The sequence below is a fragment of the Macrobrachium rosenbergii genome, chromosome 23, assembly GCF_040412425.1.
Source record: "Macrobrachium rosenbergii isolate ZJJX-2024 chromosome 23, ASM4041242v1, whole genome shotgun sequence".
NCBI classification, from domain to species: domain Eukaryota; kingdom Metazoa; phylum Arthropoda; class Malacostraca; order Decapoda; family Palaemonidae; genus Macrobrachium; species Macrobrachium rosenbergii.
This window is the reverse complement of record NC_089763.1, coordinates 15,061,813-15,085,536: the sequence shown is the minus strand read 5'-3', so window position 1 is coordinate 15,085,536 and position 23,724 is coordinate 15,061,813. Positions and strand designations below refer to the sequence as shown.

General features: G+C 35.8%; 1 protein-coding gene across 1 annotated transcript in view; it reads left to right on the top strand.

Annotated features, from left to right (window-relative positions):
- Positions 1-3,810: 3,810 nt before the first annotated feature.
- LOC136851018 (uncharacterized) overlaps positions 3,811-23,724 on the top strand; it is a 115,969-nt gene continuing 96,055 nt past the window's right edge. The window contains exons 1-11 of the mRNA XM_067124992.1: positions 3,811-3,868; positions 5,428-5,565; positions 7,793-7,873; positions 14,423-14,461; positions 14,853-15,013; positions 15,815-15,900; positions 16,820-16,961; positions 17,343-17,509; positions 17,765-17,952; positions 18,424-18,524; positions 19,539-19,705. Of these exons, the coding sequence (XP_066981093.1) occupies positions 3,811-3,868; positions 5,428-5,565; positions 7,793-7,873; positions 14,423-14,461; positions 14,853-15,013; positions 15,815-15,900; positions 16,820-16,961; positions 17,343-17,509; positions 17,765-17,952; positions 18,424-18,524; positions 19,539-19,705 (1,328 nt within the window). The remainder of the gene's footprint in view (positions 3,869-5,427; positions 5,566-7,792; positions 7,874-14,422; positions 14,462-14,852; positions 15,014-15,814; positions 15,901-16,819; positions 16,962-17,342; positions 17,510-17,764; positions 17,953-18,423; positions 18,525-19,538; positions 19,706-23,724) is intronic.

The following is a 23,724-nucleotide window of genomic DNA, read 5'->3' as shown; positions in this document are numbered from 1 at the left end:
ATATTATGGACCACATGAAGGAAATGGAGTTACATTTGCGTCTGCTAAAATTCAAAAACAAAAGTAGAATATAATAGGAAGATATGAAAATGGTTTCATTATAACTGAATAAAAGGAGATACAGCGAAACGAGGCCGTTATCATCTGTAAACAGCCAATAAGTTAATTTGCATATCACGTTTTATAGTGATGTATTCTTTTTGAATAAAGTTTGCATTTCAATATCCCAGAGCTGAATTTATAACAGTTTGGCAACATGATACTGTTATTGTATACTGATCTCACAATATGAAGTCTCGTAGATGGTCGGTGCCATTAGGAGACCTTATATAGTGGTGGACTATGGCATCACTAAAGGATGTTTACAGCAACCTTCCGGCCCTCAGCTGCACCCACGATTTGGTCTTTTACTCTATGTACTGTATTTATTTCCATCCCCGTTTTCCATCACTTCTTAGTGCAACTGTGGGTTTTTTTTCTATTCCACTTTAAAATCCTTGTACTTCATCTCGATTTTCTTGATCTAGGCTATGTATCTTCTTGTCCATCCACTCTAACTCCATCTTTTCGCTGTCATAAGCGCTGAAAGGTTGATAGTGCCCCAGTGTTTGCCTTATAGCCTAAATTTTATCATTCATTAATTCATAAAGACTATATTTACACATACTTTAACGATATACAGCATTGTATGTGAGTTTGTTACATAAAAAATATTACATCCCTTCCCAGCAGGGGCGTCATTTTGGGGGGGGTGTGCAACTGCCCCCAAGACTCAAGTTGTCCCTCCCAATGTCAACTTGCCCCCCCCTCACACCCCCAAACCCCAAGAAGTAACAGCAGCGGGTTTTCCATTATTCCTACCGAAATTCAAATGTGTCACCACATTAAGTTGTATCTATCTGTCTATCTATCTATCTATCACACACAATGTTTGTTTGCCTGCCTATTATGCTGAAATACCTTGCTCGCCAAACCATCTTTGCCCACCACCCCCCAAACAAAAATCTGAAATGACGCCCCTGCTTCCCAGTGACTTAATGATAAAGAATACAAATCGAGTTTCATGCAGTTCTTACTTGCCCATCGACTACAGGCATCTGAAAGAATGTACGGGAATTTTAAGTGTTAACGTCAGAAAGTACTTTAATCAGTGTGCCACAACAATCCACTGTCACATCTAAAAAAAAAAAAAAATCAATGGGTTAACTGTCTAAATTTTTTTGTCTGAAAAATTCTTGGTTAAATTTTAAACATTTGCTGGGAATATCGAAATAATTTGGCTTGAACCTTGAGCTCTTATTTCAAGCTAATAGGAAGGAAGATAAATTCGTCAGGTATGTTTGTGAGACTGAAGGTGCAGAATTTAGCACAGCACATATCGTCACTTCCCGTTTATTTTCAAGATGCTTTGCAGAATTTTAAATGAGCTTCCGTTTCAGATATGATTTTTTTTAGCCAATTTATTTTTGTTCAGAATTTGTACATAGTTCTGTAATTGTTTGTAGTTTCTCCTTATAATTATTATTCACCTTGCCCTAGAGGTCTTAATAAACATTTTCCGCGAATAGGTAACTATTGACTCTTAACGATTCAACAAGACCGTTGTGTCGACCGGCGTTAGTCACCGACACTCAACCTACTTCTGTTTTTGTCCTCATTTCAGTAGTGAATGTGGGCCATGTAAGAAAAGGACAGTAGGGCATTTCCTTTCATCCACATGGGTCAAGAGGGCAGTGTAAAAAAAAAAGTCACGTTTAAGATCTTGCACGTTGCTTCGTTCCACAAAGTGCTAATGTTTTCGTCCCATCATTTTTTACAAGAACGCAAACCAGGCCTATAGTAAAATATATTGTCGGGACTAGGGCAAGGAGTGAAATGACTGATGAAGATAGCACAATCTTACAAGGTAAATATGCTTTCAATATCTGTTTTCTTGTTTATCCTTACTCTATTTTTTTTTCAAGTGTGAGAAATGAACCGATAAGATCGGGTCTCTTGGTTGTTGCCATGAGGACTCAAGGAACTGACACGTGATCAGGTCAGCGGGAAAAATAGTAGATATAGTTATCTGCAAAAGATGTTATTATTTTTGGCTAGTGGGGTAGATCTCAGTTACGTAAAAAAATTCTGTGAATGCTCAACGAATAGGCCAAACCAATTGAGCTACGGTATAAGACTGCGAGTTTTTTTATTTTTATTTTTTAAGATTCATACCATACCAGGCTAGAAAGATTAACGCTCAATCGAAGTCTTATTTTAAGCCTATCTTTGCAGTGTAGCTTATTTTATCGTAGCTTGGCAGACTAACTTACTATCATAACCCCTGATAAGATCACACAACAACACCAATAAGGGTGGGTGATGAAAGATGCGAATTCGTTTTTATAGGTAATTTTAATTTATTGTATAAAATAAGTTACCACATTGGGTGAAAAACAAAATAAGTTTGGGCCACCACAATGATAGATTATTATATTTATATTTGCCATTTAATTCTTAACTTGGTAGAGAGAGCGAGAAACTACGATAAATTGGCTCTTCATTACATGAGACCGAGCGATACATTGCTGTAGGTCTTCATCCATCACATTTTAAGTCGTTTCGAAAACTATATACTTTTATTTGATTCAAACCGAGGAGCCAAATTGTTATTTAGACCTGATTTAAGAGAATCCGACAACACAATAGAAAATTGTATCCGTTAATCTCACACTAGCATCTTGACTTTAATGTTCAAATTGGTCTTTGTGGCTGTTCGTCAGGTATTTGTCGAACTACACTATTGCGTTTGAGCGTTAAACTGATTTTTTTTTTAGTGAAGAATTCAGTTTAAAACTACTGATAAAAATGAGGATATTTTTAGGTAAAATTAGGTCGGGGATAAAATAGGCTACGGTGGTACATTATTATTATTATTATTTGTTTGAAATTTACTTTTAAATACCTTGTACAGATATGAAATTTTGTTAAACAATTCGATGAAGCTTTGAAATCAAGTCATATCGAAATTGATCAAGTTCAGTCAGTACGTTAGCCGTGTAAGGTAAACCCTACAAAGCACTTCAGGGTACAATCGTATCACTATTTTGAATGGACGAACCTACAACTGTAGAGACGACGCCGATGCCGCCGCCAGACAAAGACGAGCATATAAGTTATTAACCTCTTAATCTTAGAATGATAACAATAGACTGATAGTGTGTACCAGGGCTCTTGTGTTCAAGTAGCCTATAACTGTTATCTCATCTTCACTAAGGTCCGATTGAATCCCTAGCCTTTTCGCCGACAAATACCAATAACTAAAAAAAATAAATAAAAATGTTATGGAAAACACCGGAATGAAATTTTGGGAGAAACATATTTTACATAAGTGTTACGGAAGAAGGAAGTAACACAAGGTGTGGAATATTACATGAAAATGTATTCCGAAAATCAAAATCGGCAAAGAGTCCCTATTGGTAAGTTGGACATTGGCCCTCCAAGAGTGTGGGAGAGTTTGATTTGGGGAATAATGAGGTTGGACACGTCTTCGGAAAGTTGGGCAGTCCAATCCTGATGAGTTACTCCCTGATCACCAGACGAGAAGAACGTACAACAGTATATCTTAGTGGGTGATCTAGTGCTCATCATCATCAAAATAATCATTCAGATCAACCGCCGGGAACATCATCATCATCATCATGCCTTGCGTCTCCACCGGGAGATGATAGGTTAAAATGATGTTTTAGGTTTGAATTTACTTCGTGATAAAGATATTAAGAAAAAAAAAAACGGCGAACATAAAGACAATAAGTGTTTCTTTTGAGCATCATGGCGAGGGCGCCGGTGTGGTTAGGAGGGCTGCTGCTGATAGCCCTGGTGACAGCCGGTAAGTCCATTTCATGAATTTTATAAAAGAACATGTGTTATTCATCCTCTTGGTTACTCACATTTTTGTTTTAAATGCATCCTCCTGCCGTTGGGTTATAAATGCGCATATCCTTTACTAATGCATTTTCCGTGGGACTTTAAAAGAAGACATAGGCCTAATTGTCTGCCTAACGACTTAACTGAACTTGACCTGCATTTGACAGTAAATGTCATAACTATACAGTGATGTGCAGCCTTTTACTTCAGAGGCTTTTTGCATGGTTAATTCGGCGAACCAACCGTCCATAAACTGATTTTAAGTTTATTGCATATATATATATATATATATATATATATATATATATATATATATATATATATATATATATATATATATATATATATATATATAAGTTGGCGTGTCAAATTAACATTTGATAATTTCCATATTTTCCTTCTGTCTGTCACGTTTCTAGCAGTTTTTGCTGTGCTATTTTTATTCATACCAGAGTGCCTGATATAATTTAAATAGCAATATATGGTGTGTCCTTGTCCATTAATATTATGAAAACTGATTGGTAGACACGTAAACTCGATCGAATTGCACCCCAGTGTTTTTCCTAGATTTTATGCATATGCGGCCATATTGTAACATGGTCTACTTGCCTATATTATGCAAATCATTCTTAACTTGTACACACTCTTATGCATGCAATATTGGAGTCTTGGAATGGCGTCTCAGAGAGCAAGTGGATCTGCTCACTTTCAATCTGCTCTGTTTAATTTGTTTTATGCGGTCTCGCATGCATATTCATACCATAATACCATTTTTTTTTTTTTTACTTCGGCAAATTTGTTTGGTTGAATTTTCTCTGTGAATGCGAAATACATTTAACTTTGGCATACTGTAGGTTGCATGTAACCCCTTTCATATCGGTTTCGAACACATGCAAACTTATACAACGTGGATTTGTGTTTGCGTTTTGGATTTAAGAAACGAGGCGACTGTCACCAATACTATCTCACGATCTGATACCTATGTTCTTGATGCCAAGATATGCCGTAAATGTTTACTTGGTAGCGATAATATAGATATACTCATTTATGTCTGGTTAGGAACGATGAATTTCGCTGTACGTAGTTTAAATTCATTTCCGCAATTATCTTGATGGTCTGCAGTACTTCAGTAGAATACTTTTATGGTTTACGATGGTCGGTTTGTTGAAATTTGAAGATTTTGTGTAACTTATTTTGTATTTGGTAACTTTTTAAAAGAATAAACATCTGTTAAGAGTAAATGTACGATTACTTGTCAACCTTAAGTTTAATAAATCAATATTTATATCGGAATTATGATAAAATGTTTCAGGAATTAACTTTTCAATGAAATGAAAAGGGTAATTTTCGTCACGTTTAGACTTATGGATAGCATGCAATTTTATCTTAGACTTATGAAAAGATGCAAAAATTACTGTATTAAAAAGTTTTCGGAACCGAATCAAGAAAATAAAGATTAGTTATAAGAGAGGATTGGCAGATTCAGTCACAGGATTCAAAAGCTTCATTCCTTATCTGTAGATCAACAACATGGCTGGACTGCTCTTGAGTTCTGTGTATACTCTGATTTTGTCCAGCTAACTGAGGATCCCACGCATATTTTTGGTAATAGATTAGACCTCATATTCACAGGTGTTCCAGCTGTTGTCAAAGTCCAAGGTCTGCGAGTATATAGGCACTTCCGACCATTCTGCCACTGAGATGGACATGTCTGTCAGTCAGTGTATTCCTAATGCCACCATTGGAAAAACGGTCTGGCTGAAATCTAGAGCCAATTGGGATCGCATTATTGAAGCTTGTTAGACACTTAATATTTCAGACGCTGTATCAGATCCAGATCCAAAGAAGTTAAATGAAAATAGAAATTTTAGTAAGGTATGCCCCTAGGAAGGTCATCAAATTCAAGACAAATGACCAGCCATGGTTTGATGATATATGAAGACGAGCTTGCCATGACAAACAGACCAAATGCAACACATGAAGACGAAATTGTTCACGAGAAATTACGCCATTTTTGTTGAGTCCCCCATGCTGCGAATAGAATTTACATTAATTCCATAAAGAGAATTTTCATTAATTCCTGAAAGAGGAAACTTGCAGGAATTTCTCAGGCTCATCTTTAGTGGGCCAAATAATTTCATCATCTATCTTTGTGTCAGGCTCGTCTTCCATTCCACCACTGCTAACAGATGATGGTAGATTGGCTACTGGCCCTAGGGAAGAGGATGAATTACCTCATCGAGCATTTCAAGCCAAGCAATCAGCTGAGGATTTCCCTCCCTGATACTTGTCATCCAGAACCTATTCTTACAAAATTTGCATTTCGCTCCAGGGATGTTAAGAAAATTCTGGATAATCTTGATAGCTGGGGTGGAGAAGATCCCGATGGTTTCTTCCCTTTGTTTTTAAAAAAAGGGTTGTAGTGTGTTATCTCCGGAGATTACTAGGTTCTAGTAGTATCTTGACGGATAAGCGCAAGCTTACCAATACAGTGCCTGTGCCAATGAGTGGCTCATCTGCAGACTGCAGTAACTACAGGCCAATTTCTGTTCTTGTGCTCTTCAAAGTTTGTCACTATGTATATGTGGAATCCAAAGGATTGTTAGCTGATAGTCGACATGCCTAAAGGAAGCACATGGGTACCTGCGATACTCTTTCAGATTTGACACGCCATTTGCAAGAGAACCTTGATAAGGGGTTTGAGTGCAGAGCAATTCAAATGCGAAGGCGGTTTGGCGAGCGAAGCAAGCCTAATCACCTGTTGGTTTTTTTTTTTTATTTTGAGCTATTTTATCTGCTTTTTGAAGCACATAAAATGGATAGATAGATAGACAGATATAACTTAATGTGATCACACATTTGAATTTCGGTAGAAATAATGGAAAACCTGCTGTTACTTCTTGGGGCTTGGTGGGGTGAGGGGGGGGGGCAAGTTGAGGCTTGAGGGGCAACTTGAGTCTGGGGGGGGGCCAGTTGCCGCCCCAGGCCCCCCTAAATGACGCCCCTGGTCACAAGGCACTTATTTATAAATTTCAGAATCTTGGAGTGGGTGGATGAATATTAGGATTACTTCAAGATTTCCTTACAGGCAGACAGTAGTGAGTTGCTGTTGATGGGATCTTCAGTAAACCAAGACCTATTGCGTCTGGAGTTCCACAGGGCAGTGTTCTTGGTCCACTGTTATTTTTACTGTATACAAGTGATATGGTTGTTGGTCTGGAAAACAAGATTGTTCATTATGCTGATGAAGAACACTTATGAGAAATGTAGCTGCCCTTAGCTTCAGTCGTGACATGGCGCGGATTAGTGACTGGTGTAGTCGGTGGGGTATGAGGCTGAGCTCTAGTGAAACAAAAACACCATTGATTAGCAGATCTCGTACAGATTTTTCAAACCATCCTTCTCATCAGGTGGATGGGACTCTGCTGACTTAGTCTGAAGCTTTAACTATTCTTGTTATAACTTTTGACTTACATCTTACTTTTGAGAAACATTTAGTGAAAGTGTCAGTAAATGCCACACTGAAGTTAGGTATTGTATGTAAGGCGCCATATATTTTATAAGTGATAAAATCAGTGCAACCTGTTTTAGGTCATGTGCCCTTCCTTTACTAGAATATTGTTCTCTGGTGTGGATGTCTGCTTCTACCAGAGTTTTATCTCTTTCCGTTAGAGTGGTTTGAGGTGGTAGGTTTCTGTTTCCTAACATTAACAGTTATGACATGGACCATCGACGGATGGTCTCTTGTTTGTCAATTTTTCCTAAGTTGTATTTTAACAAATCTTTCACATTCACCATTGATCCTCCTTTCCTTCCGAGAGCAATCAGATATGCTGAACAGCAGCACCAATATGCAGTAAATGTGTCTCGCTATCAAAATTCTCAGTTCCAGAGGTCCTTATTCCTCGCACTGCTGGACTGTGGAACAGTCTTCCTGAGGATGTGCATTGGAACTTCAAAAGTTCAAGTAAAGATGCAACGCATTTTTACCCTAAAACAATTCTCATTTTATTTTAATAATTTAATTAAATTTTTATCTATTTATTTTTTAATTTGTTAATTTTTTTCTTTTCTAATATCTGATCTCTCCTTCCTGTGTTTCCTATTAGCTTCTGTTTCTTCCTTCAGATGAACACCATATTTTTGGGAAATTTGAATTTCAAGTTAATGGCCCCCGTGGGCTTGTTCCATATGAATAGGGCTCGTGTTCTGAATAATAATAATATTTAATAATACCGTGGGTGTGTGTGTGAAAATAGAAATGCCCATCTAGGTAAAGGAAAGGGAGAACAGGATAGTGTCATATTTAGTAATGTCTCTACCCATTTTCAAACAATAATGGATGTGATATTAAAAAGAGTTTTTTAATCACAGAAAATTATGGGATATGGAGTTCCATAGGTTTTGGCTAGGTCCGAATGATAAAGAGTCCTCTACTTAAGAATAGGATGCAAAGAGATATGATCAGTCTTATCTTATTTCCTTCATTATTATTATTTTTATTAAAGCCTTGAGCTGATTTCGATTCATTTTGCCTTGTGAAATCATTTCTTCAAATAAATAACAGCAGCGATTCATTTTGTAAATCATAATAACAGACCATTTTGTAAATCATAATAACAGCAGCTTCAGGTACCTGACCATTTAACAGTGATGCATTCTAGTTTTTACAGTTGATTGTTACTACTCATATGATTAAGAATGACAGAATTATGATGCGCATACGTTACTGACAATTGGCATTTGATTTCTCTCTGGTACAGGCTTTTTCTTGTCAAATACACTTGAGATTTTCTCAGCCTTTACAAGCATCATGCACATGACAATACCATTTGGTGTTTTCTCTGTCCTATATGCGATAATGTCAGTCGATCAGGTGGTATTTGGGTAGAAAAGCAAAAGGATTGTCTCTGCTTATCCAGGTTTGGGATATTGATTTTTGTATGTTTCTTTCAGTGTGTTCACGATACTTGCAAGTGTTGCAAGAAACCTTCTGAGGGCTTCACAGGGAGAAGCCCTTCCCCAGAGAGAATTCAAATACCAATGGTCATTAAGATAACCGCATCAAATTCTGCCATTTTTAATCATGCAAGAAGTACCAACTTAAGGAAGTATGTATTATTTCAAGGGACAGATATCTGAGGCTGCTTTGATTAAGAAGACTTAAAATAAAATTGTTCCATCTCAGGGGTCATGGAAATCAGATGAGACTGAAAACATCATCTTTCTTGGGTCTTCTTTCAAGAGGATGAACACTTCTTATTCCTTGAGCTTAACCGAAACCTATAAAAACCCCTGTAGCTTATAATTTTTATGATCAAGAGTTTCCTTCTTGTGTAAACTGTGCTCCTGTTTAAAAACAAAAACCATAATTTGTTCGACAAAGTGTAGTAGCAGTACGCCTCTTAGAGCAAAAATTTAATAACCTACTCTTATTTCTGTAACATATACATCACGGGCATTTTTCAGCTTCATAGTACCCTGTTTTTACTGATGTTATCAAGAATTTATACACCATATATATGCATATATTTACATATATTTATATATAATGTTTATATATATATATATATATATATATATATATATAATATATATATATATATATATATATATATATATATATATATATATATATATATATATATATATATATATATATATATATATATATATATATATATATATATATATATATATATATATATATATATATATATATATATATATATACATACTGTATGTATCTACTTATATACATTTAAGGTTAGACTTTCAGTATGATAATTCAGTCATAGCCACAGTGACAGCCTAACACAAGATTAATTGAGTTTGAGAATGAGCTTCTGAAGAGGGCTGATAAGGAAGGGAGAGTTTGTGAAGAGTGGTATCACTGACATGGGAATGGGGGAGGGCGGGTGGGGAACTCGAAGGCGGTCATAAGTGAAAAGGAGAAAAAGAGACTTTTTGGACATTGCAAGAGATAGGAAAAGGAGTAGATGCAGGACGATCAGCTGTTAGTGGAGATATGCTGTTCTAATAAGAAAACTGAAAATCGTTCACTGAGAGGAGTGAAGCCTAAGGCAATGAATATGGCTGAACGGGACCTAATACCAGACTTTGTCCAGTACACTCGTTGGACCGATTAAAACAAGATGCGCATGCGTGTTTGCTTCCAAAATGAAGGTTAGATGCAAGTGTTTAGAAAAAAAAAAAAAATAGAAGAATGGCGAGTGTTCGTCTGCAAGTCGGGAACCAAAGAAGGATGGCAACAGACCTGTAGACGCTTTCCGTCATTTGAGATTTTAGAAAGTAATGGACTCGACTCAAGGAAGCGATAGAAAGTAGAAGGTTTATAAGAGGACGAGTAACAGAACGAATTATATTCATCCAAAGATATAGTGTGGATTTTTTAGCGTATAGAGAAATAGTATTATGAGTTTGGAAGAAAGGGGGGAACAATCTAAATTGGATTTGCTGAAGGTTTTTCTTTTTTTGGAAACTGTCTATGAAGGAATTGTTAGAGGGCGATAAAGACAGATTTTTGCACTTCCTCTGTACATAGTAATTATTATTAACTTCAACAAGTTTTGATTTGCACCGATTCTGCACAGGAAAAGCCGATGCGGATTTAGGGAGAGAGAGAGAGTGTTCACAGGAAACGGGTACGTAGCCTTCTGTACATCCATCCCCCAATGACACGGGTGGTCACAAGACGAAAATCAAGAATGATAATTCTAAGTCATGGCGCTGGGGTCGGTCAAGGGTTACAAAGCAGTTTAAAAAAATAGAAACTGACTTGTGTTTGGGACTGTGGAAGGACTACCCACGAAAAACACTATTACCGCCCGATAGGCCTTTACTTTAAAACAGTCCACAACACAATAAGGTTATCAGTCAGTTTTCATAAGAACTATTTTTTTGTGGGGAGGTGAGGGGTGGTAGCCACAGGCAAACATCCAAAAGCACTTGATTTCTAAAAAATATCCAAATATAAGTATCCATCAAAATAGAGATAAGGAGACCTCCCACAGATGGCTCTTATGCCTAAGCTCCTCATAGTTTTACGTGACTATGAGGAATAAACATCACTGAAATAGGGTAATGCCTTTACCAGATTATCTCTCTCTCTCTCTCTCTCTCTCTCTCTCTCTCTCTCTCTCTCTCTCTTCCGTATCTTGTCTCCAACCGTCCCAAAGGAGAAACATGTTTATTTTTAAATGAGAAGAAGAAGGAAGATCGACCCATCAAAGGAACATTATACCGCTCGCGATAAGGTTGTTTATCGGGTTATCTGCTTTATCCAGAGTGCATCTCTCGCTCCCGGTTTCTTTTTCTGTGGGTTCGCTTTGGTCCTCTGATATCATCATCATCTTCTTTTTTTAGGAAACATGAATTTCAGTCACTTTTTTCATCGTCTGAAGATGAGAACACTCCAGACTGAAAGATAAAATGAGAAATGAATTAGATAGGCTTTGGTTATATGCTTGATATTGAATAAATTCATAAGCATAGCAGATTTCTCATTTCTCTGCTCAGTATGACGTGGCCTGTCAAGAGGGATTTTACCAGAAGGTACAAAGTTTCGTTCGGGACCCTTCCCTTCTCCTTATGAATGATCAACTAAGGAGTTTCTTCCCTGGTTTACTGGTACAGTCTGAAAATTCACAATTAATACCACGTAACTCAAAGGAGATGTTCATTAAATATTGCAGGAACCTACTAGTGAACAAAATTGATGTGGGTAGCTTGCTTGTCTCAGCCGGCTCATGGCTTTCCAATCAACTCCCCACTACGCCATACTAACGCTGGGATACTACATTGAAAAATACGTTTATTCATTAAACTTCTGCGCATTCCAACGCTACAGAATATTTTAGACCGTAAATTCAACGAAATCTATACACATGCGTGAAACTGTGGGCCTGCACAATATGTGAATGCCAGAGTTCTAATTTCTTAAACCCCAGAAGTTCCCGATTACTGTTATTATTCAGAAGATGAGACCTATTCATATGGAGCAAGCCCACAGGGACCATTAACTTGAAAACTCAAGCTTCCAAAGAATTTGGCGCTCATTTGACAGAAGTAACAGAATGTAATAGGAAATACAGGAAGAAGAGCCCAGCTATTAGAAAAGGAAAAATAAATTAACAAATTAATAAATAAATTGATAAAAATGTAAGTAAATCATTAAAATGCAAGGAGAATTGTTTTAGGGTAGTAATGTGTTGCATCTATGCTCGAACTTTTGAGGTTTAATTGCACAACATCATCCGGGAGACTTTTCCACAGTCCAACGGTGTGAGGAATAAAGGACCTCTGAAACTGCGAGGTTCGAGCGCGAGGCATATTTACTGCATATTAGTGCTGCTGTTCAGGAAATCTAGTCACTCGGGGCAGGAAATCGGGGATCAGTTGTGAATGCGAAAGATCTCAGTTAAAATTCAGCTTATGAAATACCGACATCCAGATGATACAGCTAAAACTGAACATAAAATTTAGGCCAAATGCCAGAACCTATGAGGTCATTCATGTTGAAGCAACTGTTAGGTGAGGGTGGAAAATAAAATGGAGAATGTGAACGTAGGTATAGTAAAAAGAAAGACTGGTTGCAGCAAGGGGCCGAGGGGACGCTGCAAAGAACCGTACAGCGTACTATGTGAGGATCACTAATGGCACTACAGTTTTTCCCTACGGGGAGTAGGCTACGTAAAGTTCTGATGTTGGAGAAACATTATTTTTGAAAGATTAACGTCTACGTGGCTCTGCTCTTGTCCTCAGTTTATCCAAAGGTCTATTTCAAGTGAGGGTAATGATGCTTTAGGAGTGGGTTTGTAATTCTTAATGTATTGGACCGTTTTGTAAACAAGTGAATTTTACGTCTGGTAGATTTCTACCTTTTTATGCAAATGACTTCTCAATAAGAATTAACTCGTGGACAGATGTGTATTTTTTATTATATGTATTTGTGATTAAGCACAAGAATGTGTTTTTAGGTTTTCTGAAGTGATTCCTGCTACAGTAGAGTCCATGGGCTCTCAACCTGGTGCCTCAAGTGCAACCTCTGTGCTCTGATTGAACAAGAAGTGCCGAATTTAAAATATCCTTCCTTTTTCTTTTTTATATGAATATATATATATATATATATATATATAATATATATATATATATATATATATATATATATATATATATACTGTATATATATATATATATATATATATATATATATATATATATATATATATATATATAGTTATTTAGTTATATATTTAGTTATATTTTTTACATATCAGTATAATCTGACTTAAGAGGTAAACGTATTACCTGTGAATCAGTGTGTGCCGCTAAGCACTATAATGTCCATGAAGGTTATGCAAAATATGCTTGATTGGTGAATGTCAGTAACTTTGAATAAACATCCAGTGTAAAACTAATATTAAATCTGAATTGGCACTAATTTAAAATTGTTGCCACCTTTAAAAACGAAGATTAAATTTCACTTATTAATCGGACTGCTTAATCTCTGCAAACAGTAAAATTATTGTGGTGCAAGAAAGTTATCCAGAAAACTGGTGGGTGCTCATCAGCTTAGAAAGTTTGGGAACACCTGCAGTAAACGATTGAGCATCTCAGTTGTTTTTGAGATTAAGCCAACCTTGTGCTGTCACGGGCTCTAGCTCCTAGAGCAGCCCGTAACTAGGTTGATCTGTGAAAAGAGAAAAATGGTTCTCTGGCGGTTAATTTATGAAGAAGAAGAAAGAGATAAGCAGGTTTGCTGGTCGCAGCCCTTTTGAACCCAACGGTACCCATCAGTAGGAGAGAAGAGGTTATGGTAACGAATCCTGTTCAAGTTGCAGAGGTCTGAGAAGGAAGGGGAGAGAATTTGAAGGAAAGAGGGCTTCTCAGATTCCCTCAAAGAAAACAATTACATTTCGCTTACGTGACGTCATTAAGCAGTCAGTTAAAGCAGTTGGGTTAAGGAAGTTCTGCTTCAGTCCGTGGCCTTTGCTTACACTTCTGTGATAGGCCTCTTCCTCTGAAACAGGACTCCAATCATTGTTCTTAACGAAGGGAAAGGAATATTAAAATAGTGTCATCTGAAGATTTATGTAAAAAAAACTCATTCATATTCATGTGTACGCGTTAACACATCTTGAGGCTCTATGTAACGAATCTGTCTAGCTTATATTCTCCAGACATATGAAGAGAGGAGACAAATGCCTCTGAAACTGGTGAAAGGTAATCTCAGATAATCGAATTTGCGGATTAATGTATTTATTTTAAGTTTGGCGTGTTTCTTTCTTGATTTAGCACAATTCTTTAGCATGATTTTAAAAATTAATTAATGATATAGTTTCTTTTATAATAATGCGTCATTTCTAGTTTTTCACAACATGGAGAAATAACAGAGAGTAACTTAAATACTGTTTTGGTAGTGTAAAAAGATATTTGGAGTGCTGCTTAGGTCTAGATTTTTGTAACAACTGAACTGTTTCCTTTTTATTTCCAGAACATCCCTACGTGTGTACCAACACTTGCAGTTATTCAGGTAAGATTCCTTCTGAGTTACCTCCCTGGATGTGAACTATATATACATTATTATATATATATATATATATATATATATATATATATATGTGCTTAGAGTATGTACAGTATATATATATATATATATATATATATATATATATATATATATATATATATATATATAAACAAGAGCTGGATTGAAAATAAGATCGTACTTTGAGCATGTGAAGCTGCAAGTAAAGAAAATTTTATATATGTTTTAATATTTGAGAAAACATCATAGGCTACCATTTCTGTTTATTATAATTTCTGGAGTTATCTATTTTATTATGTTAACTCTCATTTGACTTTTTATTCACAATTGTTGATTCGTATCTATTGTCTTTCCCCTACTTGCCTCAGGCGATGAGCGCCCCGGTATCGCACATACCAGGGAGGTCAACAGTACAAATATGAGTACAAAGGCGAGGTCATCACGAAGAGTAGGGTCACAGCCGATGAAGAATCCAAGATGGCAGTTACGGCCGAGGTTATCATCTCGGCGAGGACGGAGTGTGACCACAGACTGCAGGTCAGAGGCTGTCATGAAATTGCATATGAGAAACAAATGTTACTCTATTATCTTTCTATCGATCTATCTTAAAAATAACGGAAGCTGAGCCTTGTTTTTTTAATGGTGATTTCGTAATTTTTTTTAATACATCTCATAACGTATCTCAAACTTATGCGCAAGAGAAATAAAAATGAAATTATTGGCTTCATGATGTAAACACGTAAATAAGCTTAGTCTCCCCAAGCTGTCGTTCTTTATCATGAATCATTTTAGGATTGACAGAAAATGAGTAATTGTTGCGAAAACGTAGGAGAGACCATATCAGTCAGTCATCCGACGTCATGATCGAAAAATATATACCGTGTAGGGGTAGAGCCGTAAGTGCACTTCACGTGGCGCACTGTAGGCATCATTAAAGGGTGTTTTCAGCGTCCCTTAACTGCACCCATTGTTTTAGTCTTTTTCCTCACCTCCATTTCCACTTGCTCTCTTCAGTCTTGCTGTTCACCTACTCAGACCCCCCTCTTTTCATAGTCTTAAGAACTAAATGGCCAAAAGTGTCCCAGTGCTTAGCTTGACTGCCTAAATTTCATAAATTCATAAATCAGATCTAAGAATATTTGATTAATAATTAATTAATTAATCTATCTATCTATCTGTCTATTTATTTATTTATCTATTTATTTACTTATTTATTTAATTAAATTTAATTAATTAATTATTTTTTTATTTATTTACTGAGACGTTCTACTGAACACTAGAACAAACAATATTAAATCTCAAGGTAAAATGCCGACAAATTTTGTTTTGAACCAACAGATCATGAACTTCATGGTCGAGGATGTCCCTGAGGAGGAATCGAAGTGGTTCAAAGAGGCCGTTGAGAAGTACGACATGCATTACAGGTTAGTCAGGCACGCCGGTTACCCTCGGTATTAACCCCGGTATGTATACACCTTGAGTCACCTACTCCGAGGTGCTAGTACTAAACATGGCGGAAGCTCCTTGGTATGCAGTGTTTAGTACTAGCACCTCGGGGTTCAAAGTATTATGTACACCCATTTCTATATTGCGTGGCTGACAAATTAAGAAGTAAACGATATCTTCGTGCGACCGTCTAATTTACTCAGCATGAGTGTACTCTGGACTTTAACAGAGGTAGATACATACCGGGTTTTAATACCGTTGCTCTCTTTCCATTGACATCACCTTACGATATTAGTGGGTGAAGGGAGGGCAGCTCGAGTGATATAGGCGCCAGGTGAATTCCATCCTTGTTTCTTTGATAGGAAATGGCTCGTATTTCGCGGTGATCAAGTGGTTCATTACATCAGTTACGGGAGAGTCTTGAACTAGAAGTACTTAGGATTATGAAAATAGGTATTTTCGAAGCTTAACTGTTCACTTTGAAGAGATCGTGATACTTTTAAAGTAAACGAAACTTATTTAGATTCATATTCTATAATAGGAAGTTTCTAAGGTTTATTATATGAAATAGCACAAAGAAAAACTAAAAAGGATAAGTGATCAATTCAAGGTCATTCACAGTGGTATGTTTGTATTTCCATATTTAGCCACCAGAAGGTTGAAATAAGTATTAGATAAGTTATTCAGTGTTTTGAAAATAACCCTTTGTTGATCAACACGAAGAAATTGACCTAGAATGAATGAATGCACAACGAGTTACCAAAAATCTTAAATAACCTTCAGATAATGCATTTATAGATCTGCACACTGGAACGAATGTACTTGATTTATATCGTTCTTAGATCATAAACTCAGAGAAAATCCACAGTAAATCGAATGTAATTTCCCTTTATCCAGCTACCAGGATGGCTGGGTCGAGTACCTTTGTCCCCACGACGACGAAGACGTGGCTGCCACCAACTTCAAAAGGGGGATTCTGTCGGCCATCCAGTCCTCCGTCACGAATGTCGTCGAAACCAAGGAGGTCGTCGTCCAGGAGGTAAAGGCCCCAGGAGCGCTTCCAGTTCAAGCACTCATTTTCTTTCTTTTCTTTCATGTTTGCCAATTGTTTTATCTTATTTTTCTCTCGTTTCCTGTTTTTTTTTTTGTCTATTGTAAAGTATCTTTTTTATTATTTAACATTTTAAGGGCAACGTCAGTATTTGTGTCGCATCTTACATTTTTAATCTATTTTAATTGGTGGCGGGTGGAGGGGGGCTCTAATTTGAAAATGTTTTTATCAGAGTCTGAAGGTGCAATCAAGACCTCTTACTCCCTTTTCCTTATTACTACACTTTGGACAAAATCCCGAGCTTGCACAGGGCTGGGTTAATCCAAAGCAACGGCCTGAACATAAAATAAAAAAAAAAAAACCTTGCAGAGCGACGTGTCCGGCGAATGTGAAACCCTGTATCAGCTGAGTGGGTCTGGAGACATGACGTTCAACAAAACGAAGCTCAACTGTCGGTACAGTTCCTACCTCCCGCGGATCCTTCACGAGCCCTACATGTCGGCGGATGGCAATGACAACGTTTTGCCATTTTTCAGGTGAGTTGAGGTAGTGCCATAGAGTCTCTCTCTCTCTCTCTCTCTCTCTCTCTCTCTCTCTCTCTCTCTCTCTCTCTCTCTTTCTTCAAGTTTTTCATTGTGGCTTTATGATCTTGATCTTAAATTTCAGAGTAATTGTGATGCACTAAAAGAACTGGTTGCACTTTTTCCGCCTGGGGTATGTTGTGACGCCAGTTTTAGTAGACAAAAATCAGTCAATCCTCCCTTGGTAAATTGTTCGTTTTCTTTTCTCAGGAGCAGGAAAAACTGCATCATGGAGATGAGTCAAGGAGTATGGAAATCAGTCACGTGCAAGGAGGAGGTGGAGGTTGAGGCACCTTTCTCTGCTTCGACCGACGCTTCCATAATGGCTGCCATGGCTGTGACTTCAACGCTCTCCCTTCAGTCTGGTCCTGAGCCTCTCCAGGGGAACTTCTCCAATGGTAAGATGGTCTTTCAGACAAAATCCAGTGGGTTGCTGGATGTTTAACTTAATATAGTACCTTAACTCTCTGTTTATGAAAGACCTGATGTCTAATGTGACACAGTTGGGAAGGTCAGAGCTATAAATATCAAGTCTATATATATATTATATATATATATATATATATATATATATATATATATATATATATATATATATATATATATATATATATATATACATATACTTAAATCACCCTTACACGGGATTTTATATATCAAACACACCACATGGAAGGAATGAAACACGGTTGTAGATCCTGACCGGTTTCGGCTTGGTTGCTAACGAAGCCATTTTATATTTATTTATTTATTTATGTATATGAGTGTTTGTGTTAAGCGTGTGTCTATGCACGCAGAAAGACCAATACTGTACACATAAGAATGATGTCGTTGATTGGCATCGCCTATTTGATTCTTGCCTCGTGCAGGTGACCGGCCGACTAGGAGAGAGTCCATCAGAATGGACCTGGAAGGGGCCCTAGAGTCGTCCGATTCCAGGACGAACAATATCACGGATGTGGTGGAACAGGTAAATAATCTATCTCGCATTTCCGTTAACCATTGTCACTTTAGCAGACTTTCAGAATATTTGTGGGGACAATTTCAACATCTAATGACAGATGAGGGAACGTGTGTTATATTATATATATATATAGAAATACCAATATATATATATAATAATGATATCGTTGATTATATTGCCTATTTGATTATATGTCTCGTGCAATTGACCGGCATGATTTATTTATAATCTTGAGGAGAGATGTCCATCAGAATGGACCTGGGGAATATCCCGATGGGTCGTCCGATTCCAGGACGAACAATATAACGGATGTCGTGGTCGCATCCTTAAGATACTTATCCAACTCTCGACATTTCCACTTCAAATACAGTTCGGCATTGACATACCTCTCTTTGTAAGCTCAGTGGTACGTCGGCTGGAGTTGCTGGAAGTATTTGACGAGGGGACAATTTCAGTACCATCCATTCATCACTTACATGAATTCCCTTCGGTTTTAATTCCTCATCGGGATATTCCTATAGCTGTGATTTGATATTGCTTGATATAGCTTATATTTATATATATATATATATATATATATATATATATATATATATATATATATATATATATATATATCAGCTGAAGCCACAGGAAAATCTTGAAAAGAAACGACAGTGTTAGTACTCTCGTGTAATTAACACATCTTCGGTGCATAAAGATGTTCCCCAAAGATGTGCTAATTACACGAAGGTACTTGGTACTCTGACGTTTGTTATCCAGCTTTACCTGTGGCTTCAATTGATCTATATATATATATATATATATATATATATATATATATATATATATATATATATATATATATATATATATATATATATATATATATAAATAAATATGTGTATGTATAAATATATATATATATATATATATATATATATAGACATATATATATATGTATATATATATATATATATACAGATATATGTGAATGATAAAAACTCGAAACCTGACACAAAGCTTTTATAAATTTAATAGATTGGGGTGGTGATGACTCAGCTTTCCGAGTCTATTGACGGCGAAGCCTCGCAGGTGGAGGCAAGGCCTTTCGCCTTCTCCAGCCTCCTGAGTCTCGTCGGAAGGGTTCAGGATGACGATGATTTGGAGACAGTCTGGCAGGCGAACGTTGAAGAGAAAACGCGCAGGTAAGTCTCTGTTCCTCTGGTGTTCATTTCGTGAGGAGTGATCGTGGGTGCCTGAGTATGTTCATGTTTGTTTGCGTACAATTTTTGCACGTTTGCTTTGTATGTTTGTGTATGTTTGTGTGTGTCAGAGAGAGAGAGAGAGAGAGTGAAAAAGTTGGATTTTTGTACTATTTACTAATCTTGATGCGGTACAGAATGGTGCGCCATTACACTAGATACACCCCTCTTCAAAATTATCTGCTTTCATTTCACGTATGTTGTGTCATGAAATAATGTTAAGTTTGAAAACAAACTATCACTTGCTATTTGTGAAAGAATGATAGGATTCTTCTAAGGTCCCTCGCCGTTTTATATCTTTAGATACATAGATCCATTTATCACTTGAAAAATTCCCCATCGGAGATATTCCCGAAGTAGTGTGAATTGGATATTAAACGACATTTGCAGCTTCATGATTGTATATAAATCACGGCTTGATAAAAATTTCATAATAAGAGCTGCGTGTTCCAAACGTACCAATGAGATATCATGGTGAAGGTGGGTTAATGCCGAAGCCAAGTACGATTTCCCCGCTCTCGACGGGTAAATAAGTAGACTACGGCAGATTTGGCATTAATTTATACCTCTCTTGGTGGCTGAATGGTTTGACCTCGAATGGAGTCGTTGGAAGTAACTGTGCCGAGGGATCGAGACCCGTCGGTATCGATCCATTTATCACTTAAAAAAAATTCCCCTCCAGTGATAATTCCCCATTGGAGATATTCCCGAAGTAGCATGAATTGGATATTAATTAATGACATTTGATTTTTATCAGCTTAAAATTTTCATGATTGTATATAAATCATATATATATATATATATATTGACATATATATATATATATATATATATATATATATATATATATATATATATATATATATATATATATATATATATATATATATATATTGACCATTTTTAGTTTTACATTTGGGGATGGAAAATGGAATGCAGATCACGTGTTTTTGTTAAAGACTTAACAGACAAGTTTTCCTGATGAATGAAGCAATACAATACATGACTCATTCAACTTGTTATCTACAGAATATACAGAATCCTTATTGTAACTTTCAAACACTATTTATAATCACAAAATTCAAAGACTAAAAAATAAAAAGCACTGTCTGGGCTTTATATTTTCTTATCATCGATCATTCAGCAATGTCATGATTCGGTTCTGTTACTGTTCTTCTATGATTGACAGCTTTTGCCATTCTCTTCCTGTTTCTGTTTTTCCTGCATCAGATAACCTTTCTTCTTATAAGAGGTTTTGTCTTGGGCTAGAAAATGTATAGGTATATACACACACACATATATTTTTCATGATATTGCCTTGTAAAATGTATATCTTTCTGTGATCTTTGATATATTTACTGTTCTAGTTATCATGTGTTCTGTGTAATGATAATTGTTGAAACATTGTATATGGTGTAATGTCAGATCTCAAAAGATTTAGTGATTTAGATAACTTAACAGAGTAATTTAGAACTGGTAATACATTTTAATAATAACGTGTATGTGATCATGCATTTTGTCTCCCAGCAACGTGTTCTGTACCCGTGATTTCGTATGTCGTGTTTTGATTCAGTTGTCATCGCAAAAGATAATACGTTAACAAGGAGGAATTTCAGTCGAGTTGTTTAAGAATTTGTCTCATACGAGAAAAAGACTAATGATTTCACAATGTTTCTGGAAACCAACTTTGGTTCTTTGTCTTGTAAGATTGCACTGCTCTGATCATGTATTGCTCTAGCGCATTAGTTTTGGCCCCAAAACGTTTTGCTCAAGAAGTGATGTCATCTAATTGTTTCATTTCTTGCTGGAATCGAAAAGTTTGCTCATTCTGATTTCAGAGACCATTCGTTTGATTCCCTCTCTCTCTCTTTCTTCAAAAGAGAGAAATCATTAACATAAAATATTTGTGTGGTCACTAGTATTAATCTTAGCTTTTGAGATCTGAATGTAGGAAAAGCATGTAATGGCGCCTAACAAAAAAGTGTTTGTTTTTTTAATCTCAAGCAGCTGCATTTTAGGTTATTTTGCAAAAGTTTTCACAAGATTGTGTAAGGTAAAGTGAATTTTACTTATTATTACCATGGTATAATAAGGTTTATTAAGAAATTTTTGCCTTAGTGAAATTGTTGTTGGTATATCTTTTGTGTATTTCTGTGTGTTCTTGTGTTTGCACGATTTTTCACATTTTATATATTGGTGATTTAATATTTATTTACTTAACATTTATTTAACATTTTAAACATTTCTTGATAATTTAATGTTGCATACTTGATTTAATTTTCATTTACTAAGATTTTCTCTTCAAATCTTTAGCAATTCTTGATAGTTAGAATTTTTCTTGATTAATTTAATTTCTTGATAAATTAAAGTTTTTGTGATTTAGCTTTTGTTTAATAATTTAACTAAAGAATTAATTAAATTTTAGGTTGTTTTTAAGTAATAGCAAATTTCTTCAGATTGTGAATTCTAATTATAAATTTTGAATTTAAAAATAAATTTTTGTATTTAAAGTTTTTTAAAAACAGTGTTTCATTTATTGACCACCAGTGAATAGGATTAATAATTTGCATAGGCAAAGTGATAAATATGTTTTGTTCCTTTAGTTTTGCTGAAGTGAATTAGGACCAGGGAAACAGTTAAAGTTGTTTGATGGATGATGCCCTTTTGCTCTAGTATATTTCTTGTTTAATTGTTGATACTTCACACTTGTTTTGATCAACTTAGTTTGATTTTTTACATGATTAATAATCTTTTTAAGGGATCACTGATACCTTTAGAGTACTCAGTCGTAATTTTTATTATTATGAGAGTTCAGGTATCTGGCTGAAGTGAGGTCAAATTTTGAATTCTGTGAATAGTTGTGTAATAACCAGGTACTTGGAATACTTCAGAAAAAAAAAAAAATATGTATATATATATATATATATATATATATATATATATATATATATATATATATATATATATATATATATATATATATATATATATATATATATATATATATATATATATATATATACAGTATATATATATATATATATATATATATATATATATATATATATATATATATATATATATATGTATATATATGTATGTATGTATGTATGTATGAAGCCAGGAGCAGACACTGAAACAACAAGCAAATTGGAGTAACGGAAAGGCGTTCTTTTTTCTTTATCCATTTAATGATGGGGCGATGTTTCGTATCTCTTGGTACATTTTCCAGGCTGAAAAAGCGATGAACTTCAACAGTAATTATGTACAAACAGTAAAAGGTATACACATTATATACCTGTTAACACCATGTTAAAGGACAATTAAAAAAAACTCTACTTAAAAAACACTTAAAAGATATTTAAAAAAGTAAAAAAAAAAAAAAAAAGGAGAACAGAACAGCAGAAGAAGGCCAGGGCCAACACGAAAGGCAAAAGACACCTACCCACATCGGTAGTGTAAAGCAGACTGACACAGACAACCAATGCGCTTTTCATGCTGAAGTGATTATCCTCACTGATTATTTTAAGAATAATTACTACCCACCAGTGATTGTCCATAGAGCTCTCAACAAGTTGATTAATTTGAAACTTAACACCCAACCTTTAGTCCACAGTGCCCCAAATTATGTTTGTATGCAAGATTTCCTTTTTTACATGACAACAGATTTCGGAAAAAATGTATCAGGCTATTCAACGGACAATTACCCGCTCTTAATCTTAAGTTAATCCCAATAAACCCACGAACCATTGGATCTCTTTTCCATGCCAAGGACAGGATTAGTCCCTTGTTTACTTCCGGTGTGATTTATAAATATAATTGTCCTAGATCTGATCTTGACACTTACATTGGCTGTACACTACCAGGAGGCTGCTCAAAGTCCGAATCTCCTCTCATCAAGGAGTTAGTTTTAGAACAGGCTGTCGATTATCCAATCCCGAGCAGTCCAGTGTAAGAAATGA